The sequence below is a fragment of the Sturnira hondurensis genome, unplaced genomic scaffold (assembly GCF_014824575.4).
Source record: "Sturnira hondurensis isolate 20B ecotype Veracruz unplaced genomic scaffold, ASM1482457v3 Scaffold0009516, whole genome shotgun sequence".
Lineage (NCBI taxonomy): Eukaryota > Metazoa > Chordata > Mammalia > Chiroptera > Phyllostomidae > Sturnira > Sturnira hondurensis.
In genome coordinates this window covers 2067409-2089664 of record NW_028082147.1, presented here as the reverse complement: position 1 = coordinate 2089664, position 22256 = coordinate 2067409, and the positions used below count along the sequence as shown (strand labels likewise).

The 22256-nt window shown below is 59.4% G+C and overlaps 1 protein-coding gene across 1 annotated transcript in view; it reads left to right on the top strand.

Moving 5' to 3' along the window:
* The window catches only part of SDC3 (syndecan 3), a 33264-nt gene that overhangs the window by 5002 nt on the left and 6006 nt on the right, over positions 1-22256 (top strand). The window contains exon 2 of the mRNA XM_037057221.1: positions 22068-22185. Coding sequence (XP_036913116.1) covers positions 22068-22185 — 118 coding nt within the window. The remainder of the gene's footprint in view (positions 1-22067; positions 22186-22256) is intronic.

Here is a 22256-nt window from a genome sequence, read left to right as displayed (position 1 = left end):
CCCCACTGCTCCCGAGGTTCTCTCTGGCCGGAGTGACCTGGAAGCCACGCAGCCGTCAGGAGCAGCATGAGGATGTCTTCCCAATGGGCCGTGAGCTCTCCAGGGCCGCCTGGGGCTGCCCTGTCCTTTGCTGAGCCTCCGTGGCCAGCTTTGGGTCTGGCCCAGAATTGAATGGTTTGAATGAGTGAAGGAAGGAAGCCAGGAATGTGAGCTTTGTGTTCTCTCCTAAGGAATTGGGTTGAGGGGACAGTGAGGCTGGCAGTGTCCTGCGGGGTCCAAGGTTGTACCTGTGGGCTGGGAGGGGCCAGGGGCCGGCCGGGAGGGGCCAGGGGCCGCCTGGGGTGAGCCCCTGGTCCCAGTGCCGAGACTCGGCCGCCATGCCTGGGTGGGTCGGAGGCGCTGTGGGCCGCAGCTCTGGGCTCCAGCCCAGTTGCTTGGAGCCCTGTGATTTTGTGTCGGGGGGGGGACAGGGTGGCTGGAGCCAGAAACCGCCCCAAGGCCCAGCCCCTTGTTCCCACCCACCCGGACCCCCGTTCCAGTAGGGATTGGGGTCTGGGCTGGGCCTCCACCACCTGGCTTAGTTTGCTGTCCCCTCTAATGGTCTACCACATCCTGGGGACAGCAGGCCAGTGCCAGGTAAATATTTGTTGACGGACACCCCCCACCCCCTTGCTTTGGCTCCTAGCCTTCCAAGATTCTAGGAGGCTGTGTAGCCTTCACTTCCGGCCCTCTCCCTCCAGAACAGGCCCTGGCCAGAGGGGCGGCCGCTCCCCTCCCCCATGGACCAGGCCTATTCTCAGCGCCAAACAGGAAGCCATGATTGCAGGGGGAGTCTGAGCAGCGGTGGCTGAGGGCCCAGCTGGGGATGGGGGTGGGGTTAGCCCGGACAGACGCTCTGGGCCCTTCCCTACTTGGCTGCTGAGGGTGGAGGGCACAGCTGGCCGGCCTTTTTTACCAGGTGGAGAGGGTTCTACAACACCCTTCCCCAGCTGGGCCTTGGTGCTGTCTATTTCGGGTTCTCTGAACCTGAGGTAGTAGGAGGAGCAGGGACCTTAGAGCCAACCAGACCAGGGTTGAAATCCTGGTTCTGCCAATTTCTTGCTGTGTGATCTTGCCAGCTTCACTTAAGCTCTCTGAGCCTCAGTTTCCTCTTCTTTAAAATGAGCTAAGATCACCTCTGCCCTGGGGTTGTTTGGGAATGAGCAACAGGAATGATAAAAGTGCCTGAGAGGGCTGCTCCCGCAAGGCCCGTGTCTTCCGTGTACCTGCTTCAGCTTTGCTGTTCTCCTGGCCCTCTCTTGCTCTCACCTGAGCACTTGTTTTCCAAGGGGAGGGGGTGGGGGAGGGAATGAGGCTTTCCCTGGGAGAGTGTGGGGACCAGGTTTGAATGATCACGAGGACCCAGAGCAGAGCCCGGGGTTGGGGGCCCCACTCCAAGGCAGGACGTGGGCTGGGATTGCACCTCGGGAGCAGGCAGGGTTTGGGACAGGTTAGAGGAGGTGTTTTCCAGGATCTCGTGGCCCTGAGTTCATGGGGAATTTAGTTCTCTGGGGCTGTGGGCAGCCTGCAGGTCCAGTGTGGAGCCAGAGGATGGATTGGACCTGGTGACTCTAGGTTCTTCCAGTCCCCAATCCCCAGAGAGACCTTGCTGTTTGCAGCACCAGCTCAGCACATGGCAACACCGAGTTCTTTCCATTTTCCTCCCAGCTGGGAGCTCCTTGGCTTCGTTCCGCTCCTCACACCTGCCCTGGCTCTGAGCAGGAGATTGTCACATTTGCGTGGGTGCTCAGAGGTGGGAGGTGGTCAGCCCCACAGTCCTTCGCCCACAGCCTGAGGCCCGGGGATGCCCGGGTCTCATCCAAGGGCTGGCCCTCTAGCCTTAGGCGGTCTCACTGAGCCTCCCAGCCACTCGGGGGCTGGTGGTGGTCCCCTCACTCGGGAGAGGGCTCAGAGATGGACGCCGCCTGCCAAAGCTCCCGGGGCTGGGCCCTGGCACAGTGGTATTCCATTGCCCCTGTGCCCAGTCTGGACTCCACTTTGTGCCCTTGTCATCATGCCCCCGCAGGGCCAGAGTTTTCTGAGGTGCGCATGGGGCCAGGGTGAAAATGCTGACTAGGGCCTTCATCCTGCTCCTGGGACGGGCCACAGGCTGGCTTTACCTGGGGTCAGCCTCAGCCCAAGGCCCTCTCCATACCCCCTGCACTGCCAGCCAGTCCCCCCCACCTCCCGCTCCACCCCCTTCCCAGCCCTGCGCACTAGCCGAGACTTTAATAAGGGTAATTTAGAATCAATCACCAGCGGGATGTGGAAAATCTAATTGCAGCAAACTGATTGCCAATTCGGCTGTGGGCTTCAGAGTGGCTTATTAGGCCAGTCCCCATCCCTGGGCTAGGGTTCCAGGGGGCCTCTATGGGAGCTGACCAGGGAGGGCTCCGGGAGAGTGGGGGCTGTTATACTAGGAGTGGGGAGGGATAGTCTTGCTTCTTGGGGGGCCTGGCGAAACCCATAAATTGCCTCTCTCTCCAGGGCCTGCGGCTGGGATGCAGGCACCTGTGTGGGTCTCTACCTTCACTCGCCCACCACATTCACGGCCACGGCCTCAGGGCCAGGTTGCTGTTGACGGTGGGGCGGGGATGTCTGCAGCTGAATTCTACCTGGTTTCCACCCTCGAGATGCTCTCTGTGTTGGGGAAATCGGCACAGATGGGGACGATGATAACGGCCAGTACTCAGAGAGCGCATGCTACGGTTCTCCGTGCTTAACGTGCTCTATCTCAGTTTTCACATGGCCCCATGAGGTAGGTGTTGTTACCCCATTTTACAGATGGGGACCCCGAGGCCAGTGAGGTTGAGCCACGTGACCAGGGTGAGGCAGTTAGCGAGCAGCTGCAGCCTGCGCTTCCCTAGGTCCTTGTTATTCGGGGGCACCTGGCCATGCGTGCGCATGCGCGGGGGGCCTGTCTTTTGATTGGCTGATCAGTCCACTCAGCGAAGGCCTGCCTGGTGCGAGCCTGTGCGGGGGTGGGGGTGGGGCTGTGGGTGTGCCGTTATTGTGTGGGAGACCTGCATCTTGTCAGTGAGCCTTTCCTGAGTGGGGTGGGTGTTTGCGGTGGGGTTTGAGTGGGGTTGTGTTGTGCCTGAGGGAGGTTTCAGGGGGAGGCACAGGAGAGTGGCCGTGAGGGGAGGAGGCCCTGCCTCCCCTTCTGAGATGGGTCTGAGTCCCAGCTCTGCCCAGGGGCAGAGTGAACTTGGACAAGCGACTCCACGATGGCCTTGGTCTCCTCTGTCCAGTGACCAGTGGGCAAGCCTCCTCTCTGGGCTGTGGTCAGGGGCAGGGTTGGGGAGGTGCGGTTAGTGAGTTAGTTGGCAGCTAGTTAAAAGGAAGCTGCTGCTGGATAAATAAATTTTATTTATTTTCATTGTTTTACTTCCCCTAAGATTTTACGTCTCAGGTGAATCTGCCCCGGGCTGGTCCAGTGACCCCAGAAAGCTTTTTTCCTTCCCTCTGAGCCTCTACTTCTGCACCCATAAAGTGGGGACCCTGGACTGGGTGACTCAGAGGCTTTCCAGGCTTCCCATCTGAGGAACTGTCAGAAAGACCCGAGGCCGGAGGGGGCAGGGCCCGACCTGAGGTGGCCCACGTGGGGAGGGAGAGCAGCCTGCTGGACAGGGGGTGGGGGGAGGATAGCACGCCATTTCTTCTTGTGGCCTGTCTGTGGTCCCCCTTGGGCCGGGGTGGCCGTGTCCCTCTGCTTGCCCGTCACACTGACCACTGCCTCTCTCCCAGCCTCGGGATGGGACCAGTCGAATTCAGGCCAGCTGGGGACGGTGCTGGGCGTCTGGTTTCCTGGACATGGGGGGAGCACTGAGGAGGGGAATCCAGTGCCCACACCCTTATCCCTACTCTGCTGCTGACCTGCCAGTCACTGTAGCCACTGTTTGCTGCTGTCCCCTCTGTGTCTGGCCTGTGCTGAGCACTGGGAACCCGTGGGGCTCGACCTGGTTCCTGACCTTAGGAAGCTCCCAGTGAGGTGAGGGAGCTCCACACGTGAGAGGAGCTGAGGCTATGAGTCAGGGGAACGAGAGGCTCCAGAAATCAGGGAGGGCTTCATGCAGGAGGCGTCTTTCGTACCAGGCCTTAAAGGATGACAGCGCCTGGGTAGGCAGAGGGACCAGTGTGGACAAAGGCTCAGAGGTGGGAACCGTTGTGATGTATCAGGGAACTAAAGTGTGGTTAGAAGTAGCAGTTCCCAACTGGGGGAGGGTCATAAGTGGAGGTGGGGGCGTATCTCCCTTTGGGGTGAAGGAGCCATTGCTATTGGGACCACTATTTCGAATGAGAGTATGTTGTTTCTTGCATTTATCAGACATTCATTGGGCACCTGGCACTGTGCCATGGGGTATTCTGGGGCTGAATGGTTGAACCCCACAGGGCCTCGGCATGAAAGACCCCAGCGGCTTACAGGAGGGGCTTTGAATCCCAGCCAAAGCTCTGGGTTCCATCCTGCAGGTGGAGGATGTTGGTCTGGAAATGGGTGCAGCCCTGCCACCGGGAGGGGCTGGCACAGGAGACCGACAGGAGCGTGGGAGGAATAGTGCGGGGGCGGAGTTACGCCCGGGGAGTGCCGGCCACGTACAGGCCACTTCACCAACTGTCTTACCTATAAAAACTCAACCCTTGCAGCAACCTTAGGAAGGAGGCTTATTACCTTGATTTTACAAAAAAAGGACATCAAAGCACAGAGGTTAAGCAACTTGTCCAAGGTCGCAGAGCTAGTAAGTGGCACACTCACTGGAATTTGCACTGCTGCAGTTTGCCCGAGAGTCCAGTCTGGGGCACAGGCACTGCTCTGTGCTGCCTAGAGCAATGCAAACTGTAAAGTGCGGTCCCCCGAGAGGATGAATTTAAGGCCAGTCAGGCCTCGAGAGGTGCCTGAGCCGGTGTGGCCGCTGGGGGGGAGGGGCTGGGAGCTTTTGGCTTCTTCCGGGGTCTGTTCTCTATTGCGTGTTTCCTGTCGGTTGGGCCGTGGGCTGAGAACAGCCCAGGTTGGGAAAAGATCAGAGGACTGAAGACAATTTCAGCTGGAAGGGCCCTTGGAAACACTTTTGTCCAACTTGTTCATTGTCCTGAAGGGAAAGCTGAGGCCAAAGGAGTGATCTCTAGGCCTCCTGAGGATCTTCTGAGATCTGGTAGTTCAGCCTTATTTTACATATGAGGAAGTTGGGGCTCAGAGAGGTATAATGGCTTGCCCAAAGTAAAACAGCAAGCACGTTGGCAGCTAATCTGAGACTAAGAACTTTCTCTCCTGACTCCTGGGCAGGGCACCATCCCTTGTATCGTATTTCTTCTCTTTAGCTGTTTCTTTTCTGCCCAGATTGCAGGCCTGGCTGCTCTCATGCCCAAGACTCTAGGCAAAATTGGTTCTCGCCAGTTCATTTAATGTGCTTCTCCAGCCTCATCCCTTTGCCCTGGACAACCCTCGCTGCTTCCGCCCAAGACTCCTGGTACACAGTGCAGCGTTGTCTCATTTGCCTTCATGTCTAGCCATGTGCTGTTCACTCTCCATGGCTTGTTTCCTTCTCCTGTGTTCTCCTGCTTATGCTCCAAAACCCAGTACAGATGCCCCTCCTCTGGGGATCCTTTACCAACCTCTCCTCGTGTGCAGTGGGCCCCTCTTCAGCCCCTTCTCTCCTGCCTCCCGCTCCTAGATTCCAAGGCAGGGCTTCCCTTCTGCATGTAGGGGGTCTGTGCTAAGCCTGAACTTGCTTACATTGCTCCATGGTGCCTGGTTCCCCACGGGGTTACATCCTTATCTCCTTGGAGCCCTCACTTGGATACATTGTTGCAGCAGCTACTCCCCCAATTACATCATCTCCCAGTTTAGCCCTCACACATGTTACTTTGTTTCATTTTCTCCAATTCTGACATTGGTACATTGTATCTTTTTTGCATTCACACTTTCGCACATCCTCAATCTTTTTGACTTCTGGTTCTCCCCAGTTGTCACACCTTATCCTTTCTCCCCCGCCCCCTGCCGCTTGCCATCCCCAAGCTTACATAAGAGGGGAGTGGAGGCTGGCAACAGGGAGCCGTGGGCTCTCGAGGGACGCAGCCTTCCCACCTCCTTTAGCTGAGGGTGGACTGGGCCCTTTTGGACCCTGCCTTTCTGGAAGGTGGGCACACCATGAGATTCTGGGGGCTCAGGTTTGGTTACAGAGATCTCCCTCTGCCCTCCAGCCACCTCCCCACCGCCGTCCTCCCTGGCTCCTCTCCTCTTTCCCCTCCCTTCCCACCCTCTTTTCTTCTTCGTCCTCTCCTGCTCTGGTCCCCAGAGGCCTCGGCCTCACCAACTCTCTGGCTGGTTGAACCTCTCATCTCCCTGGCTGCCACTCAGTGGGGCCAGGCCCTGAGGAGTCTTGGGGGACAGGGGCCTAGAGGGCTGAGGAGGTGGTTTAGGTCAGGGCTAGAGGACCTCTTCTTTACTCTTTGCCCTCCTGGGTCCAGAGCCCCTCATTCCCCTCATTCCTCCTCTAGAAGTGTAGTTCCGAGGGCAATCAGTCCCTCCCCTCGCTGTTCCCAGAAGGACACTGAACCCAAGGGCACAGCTGGGCTGTTCAGGTTCCCCCAGTGGTGCGAGGCAGAGCAGCTCCCCTAGGACTGCGGCCTCCAGGTGGCCTCCGGGAGCTGAGCCCTGGCGTGGCTCATTCCTGTTCTCATATGAAGTAGTGAGGTTGGGAGGCTTTTGGGGACAATCTCAGATCCAGAATAAGGGGTCGTGGCTCCGTGTAGGAGGAGTGGTCTCTGAGGCTGCGGCTGAGCTCAGGGTTTCCCTTTCCTGTGTGGAGCCAGGTCTGTGCTTGTGCCAAGGTCTGGGCTCAGACCTAGACATGCACGTGTGCAGTGAGAGCCGCTGTCTGCACTGATGAGTGCGGCCCAGGGCTGTGCAGGGAAGGACCCTTGCGGCTCACTCCTTTGTCTTCGCTGTTTTAGTGGCTTGGGCAAGAGGCCAGGCCAGGGGCATTCAGGAGTACCCCAGATTCCTGCTCTTCCCTTTCTCAGCTGTGGGGGGCTTGCCTCCAACAGGTGGGTGGCCATGGGTATTAGCAGCCCCTGGGAGAATGTGGAGGAAGTTGGGAGACGTTCTCCCTGCCTCAGGGGAGTCGAGGCACATGTAGGAATGCTCATACCTGCAGGCCCATTTGTATACCTGAGGAACATGCAGGCCTGAGCACACACCTTTGCCTGTGCACACATGTGGAAGCACAGAGCCATGTACATGCCTCAACACACATGGGCATACAGACCAGGAAACATACTCCACAGGTGCACATGTACCACTCAGAGACAGAGCCCATGTACTCACCTGAACACACCCAGACCCACACAGGCATCTAAGCCCACCTGACAACCCGCAGGTGTACATGCATGGATGTGCCTGCATGCATGTCCAGAAACACCACTGGATGTGCTTGCATGTGTGCACCTGTGTGCCGGCATGTACACACCCACACCCACACCACACACAGGTTGCTGGGGCTCCAAGCTACCAGGAAAGTGTCCGTCCTTAATCCCAGCTCTTAATCCTAGAGTCTAGGGAGCCAAGGCCAGAGGGGCAGCTGGTCATCGGCCTCCTTAGCAGTGATTAAGGGCGGGTGCAGAGGCCCCTGAGCTTCGTCTTCCGCCTGACCTCCAGGCGCACGGCTCATTTCAGGCTGAGGCTCCTTCAGAGACTGCGGTCTTGTAATTTACCAGACCCTGGGCGCAGATGTGCCAGGGAGGGGGTGTGGTTGTGTGGCCCCGAAGAAAGGGACACAGTCGGGGAGGCCAGGGGAGGCGGTCCCTTCTTCTAACTGCCTGCCTGATGCAGACCCTGAGTCAGAACCTGCAGCACGGGGCGTCCCGGGTACTCTGATCCCTGGGGACCTCTTTCTGGCCAAAGCATTTCTGGACCAAGTGGAAGGTTGAGGCCCAACCAAGAGATACCTAACTGGGGGCTTTGAGCAGGGAGGGGGTGGTCACTGGGACAAGGTTGGGGTGAGAAGCCCCCAGGAGGAGGTGAGGACTGGGCTGGGTGTTGAGGGCGTCAGTGCCGGGGGCGTTTGGAGACACACATCGGCTGTAGGAGTGTCTCTGAGGAGTGGCTGTGAGGACTTGTGGGAGGAGGGTGGTTTGGGGGTCAGCCCCGTGGAGCTCTGACCTCGACCTCTGCCTGTCCGCCGGGTGGCCTTGGGCGGCTCAGTGCCCTCATGCCCGCTCTGTAGAGCAGGATGGTGACCGTGCTCTGCAGGCCCATCGAAAGCACGGGGGCTTTCTTGGCCCCCGGAGGGCAGCGGGTTGCCACACCCTGGGCTGGTGAGCAGTTCTGACAGCAGCAGCGGCAGTGGTGGTGGGAGGCCTCTGTTACCACGGGGTGTTGGTCACCACTCCGGTCCTTGTCCTGGGGTTGGGGGAGGAGACTGGGTTCCAGTACCAGTCCCTTGCTGATGTCCAGCTTTGAGCCCTGCTTTTCCAATCTAGGTTCTTCCCCACGAGCCCTGCTTGCTCCAGTTCCTGGGCTCATGCATCCAGACCTCCCTGGGGTCCTGTGCTGGCCTGGGCCCGGCCCTGGTGGGCCCCCTGCAGGGATGGGGGCAGCTGGTGTGATCTGGGGCCCTGATGGGAAGAGCCCAGGGCTGCAGCCTCTGACCCTGCTTGTGGAGGGCCAGGTGATGGGTGGGCTGGGACCTGAAGGATGATTTATTTGGTCAGGGAAGCCATGTGTAAGTGGCAAGTGAGGGGAGGAGGACGTACCTCACCCCTGGGTTGCAGGGCACAGGGTTCAGGGCACTCAGGGCCCCTAAATCCCTGTGGGTGTTTGGACTCCTCTGTCTGAGTCCAGTGAAGGGGGTTCTTCTGAAAGGCAGTGGGCAGTGGACCCACAGAAGGCTGGGGTATCATATCAGGGGAGAGACTCTGGGACTCTGGGGTTTTCTGTGGCTCCCTCCACCCCCAGCTGGGGCTGAGTGGCTGGAGGGCCCTTGTGGAGTTCTTAGCTTTGTCTCCTCGGGACCCTTTGTGGCCCGGGCCCTGAAGTCTGCTCTGTGAAGCTCTGTGAGGTCACCTCTTTCCGTCTTAGTGACTAGACGGGGGACCAGAGCCAGAGCCAGGGACTGGGAAGGTCACCGAGGCAACGGACTGGAGGCGGGAGACTAAGGGGCACAGGCCTCCTACCTGAGTTCATCCTGGTTGGGGTTTGAGCACCTGCCAGCCAGCGGCCTGGCCCAGCCCTCAGGACAGACAGGCCTCTGAGCTGAGAATTAGAGAGCGGAAACCAGCCGAGGGCTCGGCGGCTGCCAGCTGCGCTGGGCGGAGGCCAGCGCCCAGCAGCCAGGCGGCGGCAGGACAGGGGATGAGGGGTGGGCCCCCAGAGACGTGTCTGTCCTCATGGCTGCCCTGGACAGCCGCAGGGGGCAGGGGCAGGCAGACTTGTCTTCCAACTGAGATGCGCTTCACTGCCGGGGCCCTGCCACTCGCTCTGCTCCCTTTCCTGGCAGGGACTCACCCTCGCTCGTCTTTCTAAGGGCAGCCAGGCACCAGCCACGTGGACCGAGGGCCTGGCGGGGCATTTCGGGACCACTGAGGGCTGGGGCTGGGACACTGGGTGGGGAGTGGAGGTGGCAGCCAGCCTTAGCTTTGAGTAGCCGCCCTTTTCTCGGGTCACTTTGGGCCAAGCCTGCCCTCTTCCAGTGGCCCCACCTGACAAAGTGGCCTTTGACGGCCACAGAGAGGCCGTCGCTGTGCCGGGCCCCTCCCACTTGTGTTCTGTAGCATCTGGGTTCGCCCTTCGGAGGTGGGAGTTGGGGAGCCCCCGCCTGGGGCTTGGCTGGGGGGGACTCAGATGGGAGAGGAGGTGAGCAGGCGTAAGTTTCACCTCTGTTCCCAGCTGAGCATTTGAGTCCGGGCTCTGCTCTGTGACCCTGGGCAGGTTTCTTGCCCTCTCTGAATTCCAAGCTCACATTCTTTTTTTTTTTTTTAACAAAAGCTCTATTGAAATTTAACTCACATACCATACAATTCACTCATCTCAAGCATGTAATCCAGTGGTTTTTAGAATATTTACAGAGCTGTGCCACCATCACCAATTTTGGACATTTTTATCTCCTGTTTCTAAAGTTTTTCCTGTACCTAATGGCAGTCACCGCCCCTCCTCCCCACCCCACACCCCAGCCACGGCGACGACCAACTTCCTTTCTGTCTCCATGAGTTGGGCCTTTCGTATCAGTGGAGCTGTACGATATGGGATCCTCCGTGACTGGCTTCTTTCACGTGGGGTGACGTGTTCCCGGTGTGTCCGTGTGGCAGCACGGGCCACATCTCACTCCTTTTTTGTTGAATAATTACCGCTTTGTGCGGACGCGCCACCTTCTGTTTACCCATCAGCGGGTGCTCACGAGGGCTGATTGCGCTTTCTGGCTGTTAAGAATAATGCTGCTATTTTTAAAAGTGTGCGGACATATGTTTCGGCTCCCGCGGATAGATACCCCGGGAGTGGAATTGCTGGATCATACGGTGACTGTGTTTAAGCTTTTGAGGAACCGCCAGACTGTTTTCCAGAGCGGCTGCGCCGTTTTCCGTTCGCCCGGCGTCACGCAAGGGCTCTGGTTTCTCCGCAGCCTCCGCAGCCTCCACAGCCTTTGCTGATTTCCAACCTTGTGGTCACATTCACTCCTGCAGCCATTTGTCCCTCAGAGGGTGGTTATAGGCCACCTATGTTTGACAAGGCCCCGTGGGACTCCTGGGACCCAGGAGATGAGGGGGAGAGCTGGGGCATCTGTGTGTCCCCTGCCTTTCCTGCCCCCACCTGGGTCTCACAGAGTGTCATCTCGGGCTGGGGGAGGCCCTGGAGGCAAGCCTGGCCGCAGGCTGGTCTCTGGGGGCTCTGCCAGTCCCTTCCCCAGTTTTTCCCCTCTGATTCCTAGTGCTGCACGAGGTTCCCCACCTGGGCAGTGGTGGCGGTGGCCCTGGAGGCCCGTGGCTCCCTGCCTGAGTCTGGCTTGTTCCAGAGTGGGACAGTGTGTGGGAGGCATGGGCAGTCACATCTCCACCCTGTGTTAGTTTGTGCTGGTTATAAACAACCCAGCAGCTGGGAGGGTGAGGGGACCACGGCCCCAATGCCCAGGCGGCTGGCCTGGAGACGCGCACACACACAGATGGGGACGTTGTAGGAGGAGGCGTGTGTATTGTGTGGCCTCAGGGTGGTGCTGGCGTGTGCCTGGGGAGGTTTCGGGGAGGACGGCAGAGCCTCGGGTGTCCCAGCCCAGCTGGGAGGGCTGGGTCTGTCTTGGGCTGACTCCAGCAGGGGCTGTTCAGTTTCCTGGAGGAGGGTGGGGGGGCAGCCCAGTGAGGTTCCAGGGCAGGTGAGGTCCCTGGAGCCCCCTCACCTGTCTTCAGGTGGCCCCCAGGATCCTTCTGCCCTTTGGGCTGGCCTTCCCTCAGGCCTGTGTCGTGGACACCAGGGCTCCTATTTGCTCTTGGTCCCTTCCCCACCACCAGGCCATACCCCCTCCTGCCCTGCCCCCCACCACTCCATCCCAACTCTCCAAGCAGGCTCTCTGTGACCTCCAGCAAGCTGCCCGGCCTCTGTCTGTGGGCAGAGGCCCCTTGCACCTGCCTCCATCAGTGGGGGGCCGGGCACTTAGTAGGTGCTCAGTCAACACTACTTTCCTCCCAGCGCAGGTCTGGTTGTCAGGTGGCTGGAATTGTAGGCTCTCCTAATCTGCATGTTTTGTGTATAATTTGCATAGTTGTTTTATGAAAACCTATGTTGGGATCTGTCTCAGTTTCTCCTTCCCCCTCCAGCTCAATTGGAGTCCTTCCTGGTTGGATTTCGGAGGGACCTTTGTTTAACCCCCTGATTTTATATGTGGGGAAACTGAGGCCAGGGGACAGGGCCCTGCCCAGAATCACATAGAGACTGGGGGCAGGAAGTGGGTGATGCGGTTCCATAGCAGGTGGTCCCACTCAGGATTCATTGAACAAATATTGCTGGGGGTTGACTATGTCCCAGGAGTATTCTGGGCCCTCGGGACACAGGAGCGACCTTGGCAGTCACTACCCCTAGGAGTCGTCGGAGGGGAGGCAGGCTTTAGACAAGTAAATACACCAGCGGACCACAGGCAATGGGGAGCTATGAGACAGCCCCGGCGTTGACAGTGACAGCGAGTGTGAGAGGTCCGGTGGGTGCATTTGCTGGTCAGGCAGCAAGGCAAACTTCGAGGAGGGAGACTGTGCCACTTCCTAGCACCTACTAACCCCAGTCGCCACTTGGCATATCACAGCTGGTGTCTCCCTGTGATGGGATCATCCCCCTCCCCCCCCCCCCTGCTCTGTAGGAGGCAGTGGGGCCCAGCGCGGTGAGGGGCCTGGCTGGGCTCTCTGGAAGCGAGGGCTGGAGTACCTAACCCCACACTGGGTTGCTTTTGGAGGCTTATGGGCCCCAGGAGTGGGGGGCCCTTGCCCATTTGGTGGGAGGGGGTTGCCGAGCCTGGAGACTTAGTCCCAGTCACCTGCCTGTGAGTCATGGGTGGTAGGTGGGGCCGCTCACCTGAGCCAAGCCACCTGTCATGGGAGCAGGAATTGCCTTCCCTTTCTGCTCACCTCCAGACATTTAGTCGATCTGTCTGTCTGTGTGCAGGGCCCTGGTGCAGGGGAAGGAAGGGTTATGTGGACTCTGAGGCTCTCCTTACAGGGAGGAGCTTCTGGTGGGGGTACTGGTGAGGGCTGAAGTGGGCATGCACCGCAGCATGAGGAGCACAGTCCTTAGGGTTCACCTAATCCTGGGGTCAAATTTGGCTCCATTGCTGTGTGACTTTGGGGCGGTTGCTTCACCTCTCTGAACTTTGGTTTGCCCATCTGTGCAATGGGGGTGACAACCCCTCACGGGCGAGGTGTGTGGACAGGCACAAGGCAGTGTGTACACTGAAGAGCCGGGCACTGGCGAGTGCTCCCTTGTGCTGGCTGTTAACTGCTCTTCGTGGTAAGGGACACAGTGGGCCAGGCCCCCAGACAAGAGCCCCAAGAAGCGAGTGTCATGTCACAACCTGGGAACTGCACGTGTTCTCACGGGGCTCAGGAATTCACCAAGCACAGGAACTGGTGTCTGCAAGGCCAGGGTTCAAATCCTGCTGTTGCCCCCACTGGGGTCCCCACTGGTGGCTCAAGTGTCTTCACCTCTAGGCGAGGGCAAGAGCGCTTGCCTCCCGGGGGGTGGGTAGGTTCAGTGGGATGTGGGAGAAGAGGCTCATCTGAGTGATAAGAGCGTGGCTGGTACCCCCTCTTCCCCCAGTAAATGACAACACAGTGGAGGGTGAGCCCCAAGAAGGGACTCCTAAATCAGAGCAGGCAGGTGGTCGGCACCTGGGGGCCTCGCAGGGAGGTGCCATTTGAGCTGACTGAGCATGCACCCTGCTGCTGACTATGGACCCTTGTGCCTGGGGTTGTGCCTGACACAGAGTGGTGCTCCATCGAGGTCGCTTGTGCTGGCTGATCCGTCAGGGACGCACTGGCCCGGCAGAGGCCAGGAAAGGTGTTCCAGGAGGTGGGAACAGCATGCGGAGAGCCTGAAGGCACCTGAGTTCCCAGAACCGGGAAGGGTTGAGTGTGGGAGGAGAATGGCAGGGTGAACCACTGGTTGAGAGTTGGGACCAGACCGCAGTGGGTGGTCCTGCTCTCAGGCCCAATCTTGGGAACAGGAATGAATGAGCCATGTGAGTCTGGGTGGCCAAGAGGGTGACGCAGAGGGCAGGTGGCTGGGAATTGATGGAGCAGTGAGGGGGAGGGGTCCCAGCCCTGGGTTGAGGAAGGGGCTGGCCTTCCCAGGTATGCATCAGCGTCCTGTGGCTAGGTGACCATGTGAGCAGCGGCCAGCCAGCACCGACTGGGGCCGGGAGGGATGGCAGGGCAGGAACTGGGCTGATAGGAGACGGCAGAGGCGGGGGAGGCGTGTAGGGACCGTGGGTGCTAGGTACAAGGGGGCTGCCCGGGGTGCGGAGGTGAAACCCCACACGTGGCCCCGGGCCCCGCCAGCTTCCCTGTCTGCGGGTTCCTCTCTTTGGTCCCAGTGGGGTCCTGGCCGAATGCAGGGAATGTCGCAGGCCGGAGGACGGCGGAGATGGGCGCTCGGAGAGCATGCCCTCTTCCTGCAAGGAGAGGACTCTGAGTTATGGTGGAAAACGGGAAAATACACGGGGCCTGAGGGAAAAATGAGAACCGTCTGTAATCCCGTGGCCCACGAAGAGCCTGTGGGAACCGTTAGCAGAATTCAGTGTTTAGAAGCACACTTCGGTAGTGAGTTCACTGAAGCAGGAGCAAGGTCATCATACGTCTTTTGTGCCCTATTTTTTAAACTCGATGATGAGAGTACTAATGGCCATGATAGCACCAACATGGATCAAGCAGTTCATTAACACGAGGGCACATGGGGTCTATCACAGCGAACCCACGAGGGGGTGTGGCCATCTTCGTTCACCAGGAAACCCGGGAGAGAGTCGGCCACCTGCCCGAGGCCACCCGGGTGAGAGACAGCCATCACTACGACCCTCTGGACAGCGCTGCTCTGTCAGTGTGTGTGTTTTCCCATGCCCTTAAATGTCCTTTGACACAAATAGAAAATGAAAGCCCTCCGTTGTGCGTCTGTGCCTTTTAAAGGCCTGACCCGACAGTACGTGTTTGTGGAAACCCAGCAACTGCGCTGTGTGGGATCCCGTGTTAGGGTGGTACCCTAGCGTGTATCACTAGTCCCCTACTGTTGAGATGGAGGTTATTTCCACTTTTTCTCATTTATAAATAACGTTGCCCTGGATCTCTTTGGCCCGCGGCTGAATTTTTAGATGCCCGGAGTGTCAGAATGAGAAAGTCCCTGAGAGCATCAGGCTCGGCTGTTCATTTTACAGACGGGGCAATGGAAGTGCACAGAGGGGGCAGGGGTTGTCTGGGTCCCGGAGGCTGTGGCCTCCTGAGCTGGGACATTCGTGTGGCTCAGGGTGGGCGTGGAGGAGGGCAGTGCCCCGCGCAGAGGGGTGTTCAGAGGGAATGGTGGGAACACGGGGGTGGGAGGTGGAGAGAGTGAGAGGGGATGGGCTGGAGCTGATGGTGGAATCGGGTGGGCTGGGGAAGGCTCTGCTCCGGGTGCCGTTGCAGAACAGTTGGCTGAGATCAGAGGGGCCCAAAGGGGCACTTCCTGTCCTCAGAGCTGCCCTGTGGGAGATCGGGGATGGGGCAGGGGGCGGGGTGGCAGGGTTGGTGTTAGCGACAGTGTGCATCTGGGCTTTGCCTGTCTTTTTTTGGTGGGATGTCAGGTTCAGCCTAGGCCAGTTCGGCCCCTCTCCCCACCCTTCACCTCCCCCAGGCCCTTCTGCTTTCTGGGACCTGGGTTCTGTGGCCCCTTCCCTGGCAGATGCAGCCTCCTGCCCCTCACCCCTTCCAGCAGCAAGTGAATGCGGTGGGTGCTGGGTTCCCAGCCAGGGCAGCTGCAGACGGGTTCGGGTGGAGACAGAGGCTTCCCCCTCCCTGGCCCGGGCTCTCCATTGTGTAGCCCCCACGGCTGTCCTGCTGCCCAGAGCCTGGCCCTGGCCCACATTCCTGCGGTGGTGCTCTGGGTCTCCGGGTTGGAACCGGTGAGCGTGAGGGGCACTGCGTTCTCACAGGACTGAGGGCCTTCCGGGGATGGGGGCTGGCGGGGGTGAAGCCTGGAGGGACCCTGGGGGCTCTGCTCGGACCACCCTGCCTCCAGGAGCTGGTTGTTAAGTTGTGTGTCTCTGAACAGACCCCTTCACCTCTCTGAGTGCTACTTGGAGTGGTGACTCCCCACCACTGGCCCCTCTTATCAGGGGGCGGGACAGTGCAAGTCTTCTCCCTCTCTGGGGTCAGTCTCCACATCTGTGAGGAGGGAGAGTTGAACTCGGTGAATGAAGGGTTAGCCCTAGTGAACCCTTCGGTGGGAACCAACCATGGCCTGGTGGTGCCAGCAAGCGACTGCTGAGCGCTGCCCTCGTGCTGACGTGCTCTTTCTTGGTGCGTCATCTCACTCAGTTCTCACAACAACTCTATGGAGTATGAATTATTATTGTCCCCATTTAACCAAACACAGGCTCAGAGAGGGTGAGTAACTTGCTCAGAGTCACTCAGCAAGGAAGCAGAGCTAAACTTGAACCAAAGACTGTCTGAATCTAACGCTGGGATCCCAGCCCCTGCTCACGTTGCGTCTAGCCACCACGAGAGCAGGGCCGGGTCTGGCCAGTGCCGGGGAGGAAGCTCGGGCAGAATTAATTGCACTCGATTTTATTCTAAGCTTTTGCAACATGATTAGCACTGCCCAGGGGTGCCAGGCTCCTGGCCTCCTGCCAGCTGACCTAATTTGTGTGTCTCTGTCTGCAACTCACCCTCTCTCTCCCCTCATCCAACCTCTCCCCTGCTGGGCAGCCTTGGCAAAGCCTCTTAACCTCTCTGGGCATTGTAGCCTCGTCTGCAGCATGGTGCAGTCACCCGACTCTGCCGCCCTCACGAGGACGGTGAGACGTACGACAGATAAAGTCTTCAGAAGTGAGAGTGGTAGGAACATGACTCCATCCGTTGCTCAGTTCTAGGTATCGGGTCCTCTGCGCAGCTCGTTGTCCGCATGGCCTTACGTGAGTCTCGCAGCAATTCTACGAGCAACGTCCTGTGGTGCTCACCCCCATTTTACAGATGAGACCACAGAGATGCCCGAGATTCGGGGGCGTGCCCGCTTTCTCACGGGTGGGAAGGGAGGCACTGATTCATTCCGGCTCAGCCTCTGGGCCTCCCGTTTTCTCTGGGAAGGCTCATGATGGGGGAGGGCCGGTGGTGGGGGCCGGGCATGAGAGGCCCCGGACCTCTGGTCTTGGCAAAAGGCTGAGGGCAGAGGGAGGAGCCCTGGCTTTCTCCTTGACCATGTCCCCGGCACTCAGTGAGCGGCTGTGAACCGAGGAGACTTACCTGACACCTGGCTGCTCTGGGTTCCTCACCTGAAACTCTGTGGAGAAGTAGGTGGTGCCTGGGGAGACCCTCTGATCTCTGCGGGAGCCTGAGGTGCCTCTTAGGGGCTCTGTGGGTCAGCTCTAGAGGAATAGGGTGGGGGACAGCGAGGGAAAATGGCAGGGCAGTCCATTGGGAAGGGGGCTGGGTGTGTGTGCCTATGTGTACCAGGAGGGGAGTGTGCCTGGGGATGTGCGTGGTGCTTGGGTGTGCAGGGGACTGGGGGACGCAGGTATCAGGGGCCTGTTGGTGGGCATCTTGGAGGTGGGCACCTATTCAGGGTCGAGTGGGAGGAATGGCATGTGGAACACTTGGTGTGTGCTGTGTGCTCGAGCGTGTGGACACTGGGTGTGTGCTGAGCACACGCTGGGGGTGAGTGGGGCTGCAGGTCATGGTGCAGGAGCCCTGGGTGAGCAGCAGTCGGGGGTGGCCCTGGGCAAGGATTCCAGATGAGAACCCGTGTTCCCGTCTCAGTTCTAAATTCCTGCCTCAGTGTCTGCATCTGGGAAATGGGAATCATAAAGCCCTGGAAGGGATAATAAAAACCCTGGGACTGAGGAGGCTGTGCAGGTGGTGTGCGTCCAGCGCCTGAGCTGGGCCAGGCCCTCAGCGGCTGAGGGCACAGGTCTCTACAACCCCCAGAGCCCTGTTTGTGGCTCCACTGGGGATGCCAGACCCTCGCTGGCTACTCAGTTGGGTGTCTGCTCCTGGGACGGGCGATGTGGGGAAGCAGAGCCTCGGGCTTCTGTGGTGGGCACGCTGTCTCTCCTGGGCCCTGGGCCTGTGGATGGTGGCTGTGGGGAGTGTGGACAGGGGCAATGGCATCCATGAGTTGTGAGCCTCGTGTCAGAGTCCCCACTGTGGGGACGTGTGCGGTGATGTGCATGGACATGGGGAGGTGTCAGTGTGTGCCCTGGGGGGGGCGTGTGCCACCCATGTGCCGATGAGATTTTTCTGAAGTTTGGGGCACCTGTGGATGTGGCACGTGTGGAGCAGGGTGCATTTTGTGTGTGTGTGTGTGTGTGTGTGTGTACACATGTAACTAGGGGTGTAGGAAATGGGTGAGCCTAAGGTGGTGTGTCCCAGGCTGTCTTGTCATGAGCTAAGGTGGACGCACAGGTTGGGTCCGTAAATGTTACTTACAATTATGTGTATTTGCTGGGGTGTGTGTGCATAGTATGTTTCATAGGGTGTGGCTGCTGGGAATGTGTGATGTGTGCATGAAGATGTTGCTGGATTATTAGCGGCAGTGTGCGTGCGTGTGTGTGCACACGTGTGTGTATTTATCAAGCATAGTAGAGTGTGAGTTTACCTGGAGGCGTGCAGTGAGGGTCAGGGAGAGGCCAAAGGGTCCTGGGGCATTCCGATTCACTTCTCCTTTAAGGGAATGGCATGGATAATTATGCTAATTATGCATGGTTATGCAAATAGGAGGTCGTTTGGGGGTCAAAGGCTGTTTGTCACCCTCCTCTTCTGGCATTTTGTGCCTTTGAGGCTTTCCCTGCTGCCTCCCAGGCTCAGTTCCCCACCCCCATTTTTCCCTCTCCTTCAGGCCGCCGGGAGCTCCCACCACCAGCAGCACCCCGCTGTGTTCCTGGGAGGGCCCCACTGAGCCCCACTTTGAGCCCTGGTTCCCCAGCTGGCCCACGGAGGGGTGGAGCTGGCCCTTGGCCAGCTTGGGGCCAGTGCTGGGCCGTATGGAGTTCCGCACCCCACCTCCCAGCCCCACAGGTCTCAGGGGTTCTCAGCATGTAGCTTCCTGGGGCGACCTTGGGTGGCTGGGCTATTTACTGTCCGCCGCCCGCCGCCGACCCCCCCCCGTCTGGGGGCTGCCGCTTCGGAAAGAATGATCTCTTGGGTTCAGGGCCCTTTCCCCAGCTTTGTCTGATGAGCGCGAGGCTAAATTAAGATGTGAGAGAGTTCTCTCCCGCCACCTCCCACTCTTGCCTTCTCCTTCTGTGGCGGTGAGCCCTCCCTCACCCATGTCCCTCTGACCCCTGGCTTTTCTCTGTCCCCGTCTCTTCGTCCCGTGTCTCTGCCCTCCTCCCTCCCTGTCATCCTCTCTGTTCCTCCATGATCTCTCCCTCTCCTGCTCCCCCATCTCTACGGGGAGCTGGAGCTCCTGGTCCTTGGCATGAAGGAGATGGTCGTCATGGTAACAGTTGTCATGTCAATGGCTACTGAGCGGGATGAATAGTATCTAGGTGAGAGCTACCTGAGTGGAGGCTGATGGGTTCACAGGAGGCTCCATGCTTGTCTGTGAGCCTCGGAGTTCTGCAGCACAGGCCCGGTGTGCCTGCCCCCATGCACGTGCCTTTGTGCTCCCAGAGGCACGCAACACACAGCACTTTGGGTGGCTGCCTTAGGTGAGTGTGTGGGGGTTGTGTCTGCGTATGCTGTGTGTCTCTGGGTGTGTCTGGTCAAGGGTCTGTGTGGTTTTGGGGTGGTGGGTGGTCTTTGGGTTTTTCTGCTGGCCTTACTGGGAGCAGGGCGCGAGGGGCTGCTGTGTGGCCCTTGTCACTGAGGAGTCATGGGGACTCCCAGTTTCGGCCCTCATGTTTACCCCAGTTTGGGAGTCCCTAGGGAACACAGACTTCTCAGAGCCTCTTCTCCCAGCTCAAGGTCTCCCTGGCCTGCCTGGAAGGATGGAGTGACTGAGGGCGGCCCCGCCCAGGAGTGGGGCCCAGGTTCGCAGTCTCTGGCTTCAGCTGTGGGTGCTGGCCGAGTGGGCAACCCCCCAGCTTCCTCAACTCGGGTGCTGGGGGTGTCTTCTGGGGAGTGTGGGTGGAGATGGGAGCGAGGGGGAAGCTGGACGGTGGCTGCCCTGGGTTTCTGGGATGTTTAAACCGGAGGACGACCCAGCAATTAGTCACGGGAGCAATTACACTAATTGTTCCACTCCATGACTCACTGGTAGCAAGTAAATACTGATTAATTCATTACTTTGAGACTCTGTGTGCGTGTGTGTTAACAAGGGCGGGGTGGGGGAGGGGACTCTCCTGGCCCCCTGCCCTGGCCTCCTGCCCTGACTGGCCTGGGTAGGGCTTTGGAGCAGGTGGTCGTGGCTGCCGGCAGGACGCCAGCACTGGGATCCTCTCTCTAGCTCTGTCTCCCGGCTCCGCAAGGGGGCCTGTCTGGGGCGGGGCGCGAGAGGCTGAGCACAGAACACAGTGCCAATCCAGCCCGTCTCCTGCTCACACGCCTTCCGTGGCTTCCACGCCCGTCACACAGTGCACACGCTCAGTCAGACTCCTCGCTGAAGTCGGCAGCGGGCACTGAAAGCCTCAATGGGCTTCTCCCACCACAGCTGCTGCCCCTGCCCCACCCCATCGTGCCTCCCCACTGCAAACTCCCTGACAGATACTTCCTACCGAAGACCTACTGGGTGCCAGACGCGGTCCTGCCTCCTTTGAGGTGCAGTCTAGTGGGGGCGAGCACAGTCCCCCGAGCAGGGCCCACACGAGTAGACAAGCTCACAGCGGTGACAGACGTGGATTCAGAAGCACGAGGTGCTCTGGCAGGTCAGTGCGGGAGGGCTTCTCGAACGAAGGGACAAGGCAGCAGGGGTCAGCTGGCACGGTGTCGGAGGACGAAGGCGTGGGACAGGAGAGTGTTCTAGGTGGAGGGCACAGCATGAGCAGAAGAGGCAGGAGAGACCAGGCCTGTTCCAGAAACAGATAGGGGCCAGGGTGGCAGGATCCCAGCGACTGAAGGAGTGCAGAGGGACCCTGGTCGGTGGCGGGGTGGGGGGGGGCAGGCGGGGGGTGGTGTGTGTGCTAGAGAGCAGGCAAGCAAGGCTGGCTCTGGCCTTTCTCTATTTCAGCTGTTAAGACTCAAGGCTAATCTTCACATCTGAGCTCCGGGAATCAACCTCGTGGCCTCCCCCCTGAAAGCTCTCAGGGAGCAGGGACTGTGGCTGGGCTTAGTCTGGAATCAGGGCCGAGATGTGGCTGGAGGTGGGGCCAAGCCGGCCCCTCCCAGGGGCTTTGCACTCCTCTCCTGGATACCCTTGGTGCTGGCTCTTGGCCCAGGGGTGCAGTGAGGAGGCGTGGTCCGGGCCCAGGAAGCCCAGCTCCTTGTCTTCCCAGGTTCTGGCTGTAGGAAGGGTCTTGTGCCTGGTGAGCTGGATCCTGGGAGAAGGCCCTCTCAGACCTCCTGGCCCCCTGGAGACCCTTGAGGAAGCATCAGGCCCTGAGCTGACTCTGTTGCTGAGAGCCTTGGGGGCGGGGGGAGTGGAGTTGGAGATCATGGTGGGTGGTCTGACTTCTTGTTTTGGGGAGGACCCAGGGCCAGGGCTGCAGCCTGCATTCCTTTCTCTCCCTGTGTCCCACCTTTATCCAAGGAAATTCTCTCCCTGAGGCCTCCCTCCCCCACCCCCATCCCCCACCATGTCACATCAGTCTGACGGGACTAACTGCCCTGCCTGTGGGATTTCAAGGTGTAAGACTTTGGGTCCGAGATGAGCCTGAATCTCACCATGTTAACGTGCTCTCTGGTGGCCTGGGGCAGGTGAGCCTAGTTCTGTCCTTTGTGGAAGAAGGTCTGGGACGCTGGCCACGCTGAGAGTCACACCAGCCTGTGCACAGCACCTGCTGCACACGAGTGTGCACAGCACTGCACACGTATCACACGTTACCTGGTAAGGCAGGTGCTGTCTGCTACAAATAATGAGGAAACTGAGGCATGGAGAGACTAAGTAACTTGCCCCAGGCCACACATGTAGTAAGTCATGGAGCCAGGATGCCAGTCAGCTTTCTGGCTCTAAACCTGGTTCTGCCGCCCAGTGGTTCCGGTGGGGCAGTGACTGCAGTCCTCAGTGGTGGTGGCTGGCAGCGAGCTGGGCTTCTGCCCTGACTCCCGGGTGGGTGGGTGGGAAGTGGGGAGCAGGCCTACCTTGGCTCTGCCCACCTGCAGGCCACACCTGGTGCTGTCCCTTTGTTGTCACTCGGGCCATGAGTGTGTCTGTGGTCCCTCTGGGCGTGTGCAGCCTGCCGGCCTCGGGGTGCTAAGCCCGTGCCTGCCTCTGCCGTCCCCAGACTCAGCGCTGGCGCAGTGAAAACTTTGAGAGGCCTGTGGACCTCGAGGGCTCCGGGGACGACGACTCCTTCCCTGATGATGAGCTGGACGACCTGTACTCGGGGTCCGGCTCGGGCTGTAAGTACCTCCCCTTGCTCTTCCGTGTGTGTGTGTGTGTGTGTGTGTGTGTCGTGTTGGCCACACCAGCC